General features: G+C 32.1%; 1 protein-coding gene across 1 annotated transcript in view; it reads left to right on the forward strand.

Moving 5' to 3' along the window:
• The window catches only part of NEK1 (NIMA-related kinase 1), a 207687-nt gene that overhangs the window by 20823 nt on the left and 184679 nt on the right, over positions 1 to 2185 (forward strand). The window contains exon 5 of the mRNA XM_012656992.1: positions 1364 to 1385. Within this exon, the coding sequence (XP_012512446.1) occupies positions 1364 to 1385 (22 nt within the window). The remainder of the gene's footprint in view (positions 1 to 1363; positions 1386 to 2185) is intronic.

Here is a 2185-nt window from a genome sequence, read left to right on the forward strand (position 1 = left end):
TAAATTTCTCATCTTTACTGAAGTGTAAATTGATTTTCCCTTAATATATATGCTTATGTGATATATTTATTGTATATTATATTTCATACTTTTTTCCAGAAAATTATTTCTGATTTCTAATTTTGCTCTTTTCTTAATGTTAAATTCATTTACATGGTTTTGATATTTTAGCTTAACAAATTTTATTAGTTTCATTTTAGCAAATTCTCTCAAAACACCCAAGTTATTTAAGTTTGGAATTACAGTTATTTAAAGAACTTCCAACAGGCTCATTGAAGGATTTTATCAATTTAAATACTCAATTCTTTAGGGTATTTAAAATGTTTACTTTGGAGACTTTTTTGAAATAGCGTTTAACATACCAAAAAGGAAGAGTTCTTGTCCTAAATAGGTTTTAAAAAAAAAAAAAAGGATTTTTGAAATGGAAAGTAATAAAGATGTTTCCCCCACTGATTAAACAGCAGTGTATTTTAATTATATACAATTTCAGAAAATACATAAAAAATATAAAGAAGTGAATAAATATCACAAGCAATTCTTTCTTTTTATCACTCCAAAAAGAAACCCTGTACCCATTAGTACTCACTTCCCAAACTGTAATTCAGACAAGCATGTGGTAATTGCTGTATGGTGCTTGGTTGTGCTGACACAACCTAACATTTGAATTTTGAGCAAGAGAATGCCATTTTCCAAACATTATTTTACAAATATTAATATGAAATAAATGTGTACAATGAAATAAAAAGGAGAGATTAGAAGCAGGGTTACAATTTAAAGGACTTCCCTCTCCTTCAGTCCTCACCCCATACAATCAAACCCTAATGTAGTAAGAGTCTGAACTTGGGTGGACAGAGGGAATGGCAATACAGCCTTTATACTCTTTTTTGTCCAAGCTGTGCCTTCCTCCTCTGTTTTGCTTATATATTCCATCAAAGCTGAGCTCAGGAATCACTTCTCCTGTCCAGCCTTATTTTATCACCTCCAGGATGAGTTGATTCTCCTCTCTCTTTCTTCAACACTCAGAGCATTTCCTCTCTGTAATTACTGGTTTACTTACCCATCTCCCTCGATAGTCTTTGATAGCTGACAATGGCCTGTGCACCAAATTCAGCCCACTATCTCTGTAAATAAAGTTTTATTAGAACACAGCTAAACTTATTTGTTTGGATATAATCTACGGCTGTTTTGTGCTACAGTAGAAGAGACAGAGACTTGCAAAGCTTAAACTATTTACTGTCTGACCATTTACAGAATAAATTTGCTGACCCCTGGTCTATGAGCTCTTTTATTAACTTTTTTTTGCCAGTGCCTGCACATATCTAGTACATTGTCGGTGCTAAATAAATTTTATCGCGTTAAAAAGAAGTACAGATATAGGAAATATGGTAATGAAAGAACCCTGTCTGTGAAATGAGGCATGGGTGATTTTTACTGGTAGTCTTCATAATAGTAAGACTCAAGTGAGCTTAATTTTCATCTCCTTTTTGTACTTTTTCCTGACTCTTCCCTGGTTAAATTAATTGCTCTCTTGTCACACATATATCTGTTATAAAACTTATGCATTTATTATAGGTATTTGTTTATGAATGTATTTCCACCACTATATGAACCCCTGAAAGTCAGAGAACCGTATTTCATTTTTCTACTTAAAACGCCTTGTGTGAATATGGAAAGGAACTTAAAATTTTATGCAGTCTTCTACGTATCTATAGAAGTGAACTGAGAAGTCTTTTTTTTTAAAGAAAATTATTTTAAAAATTAATTTTAGATTATTTTAAATGTAATATTCTTTTTCTAAAAAACTACTGAACAGATAGAGTAAAAAGTAAAGCTGTTCTCTTTATTCCGTCTTCTGCAAATCCACGTCCCTGAGGTAAACAGTATGAACTGCTGGCTGTCCTTCTCTGTGCTTCCTTTCTTCATCTTTCCTTCCTGCACACAAACACGATTATATAGAGTTGATAGTTTGTATATGTAGGTATATTTGTGTATGTGTTTTTTGGCCTTTTTTCCTCCGTAATTTGCCTTTTCAGTCGATTGTGCATTTCTTATTTTGGCTGCCAGTATTTTTCTCAGTGATTTGGAAGAACTTTTGCATATTTGAGAATTAGCAATCTACCAATTATGCCGCAGATATTTTCTCAAATTATTATTAAACTTGATTATATATTTTGCCATGCAGATG

Source organism: Propithecus coquereli, unplaced genomic scaffold, assembly GCF_000956105.1.
Source record: "Propithecus coquereli isolate 6110/MARCELLA unplaced genomic scaffold, Pcoq_1.0 Scaffold53, whole genome shotgun sequence".
Taxonomy (NCBI): Eukaryota; Metazoa; Chordata; class Mammalia; order Primates; family Indriidae; genus Propithecus; species Propithecus coquereli.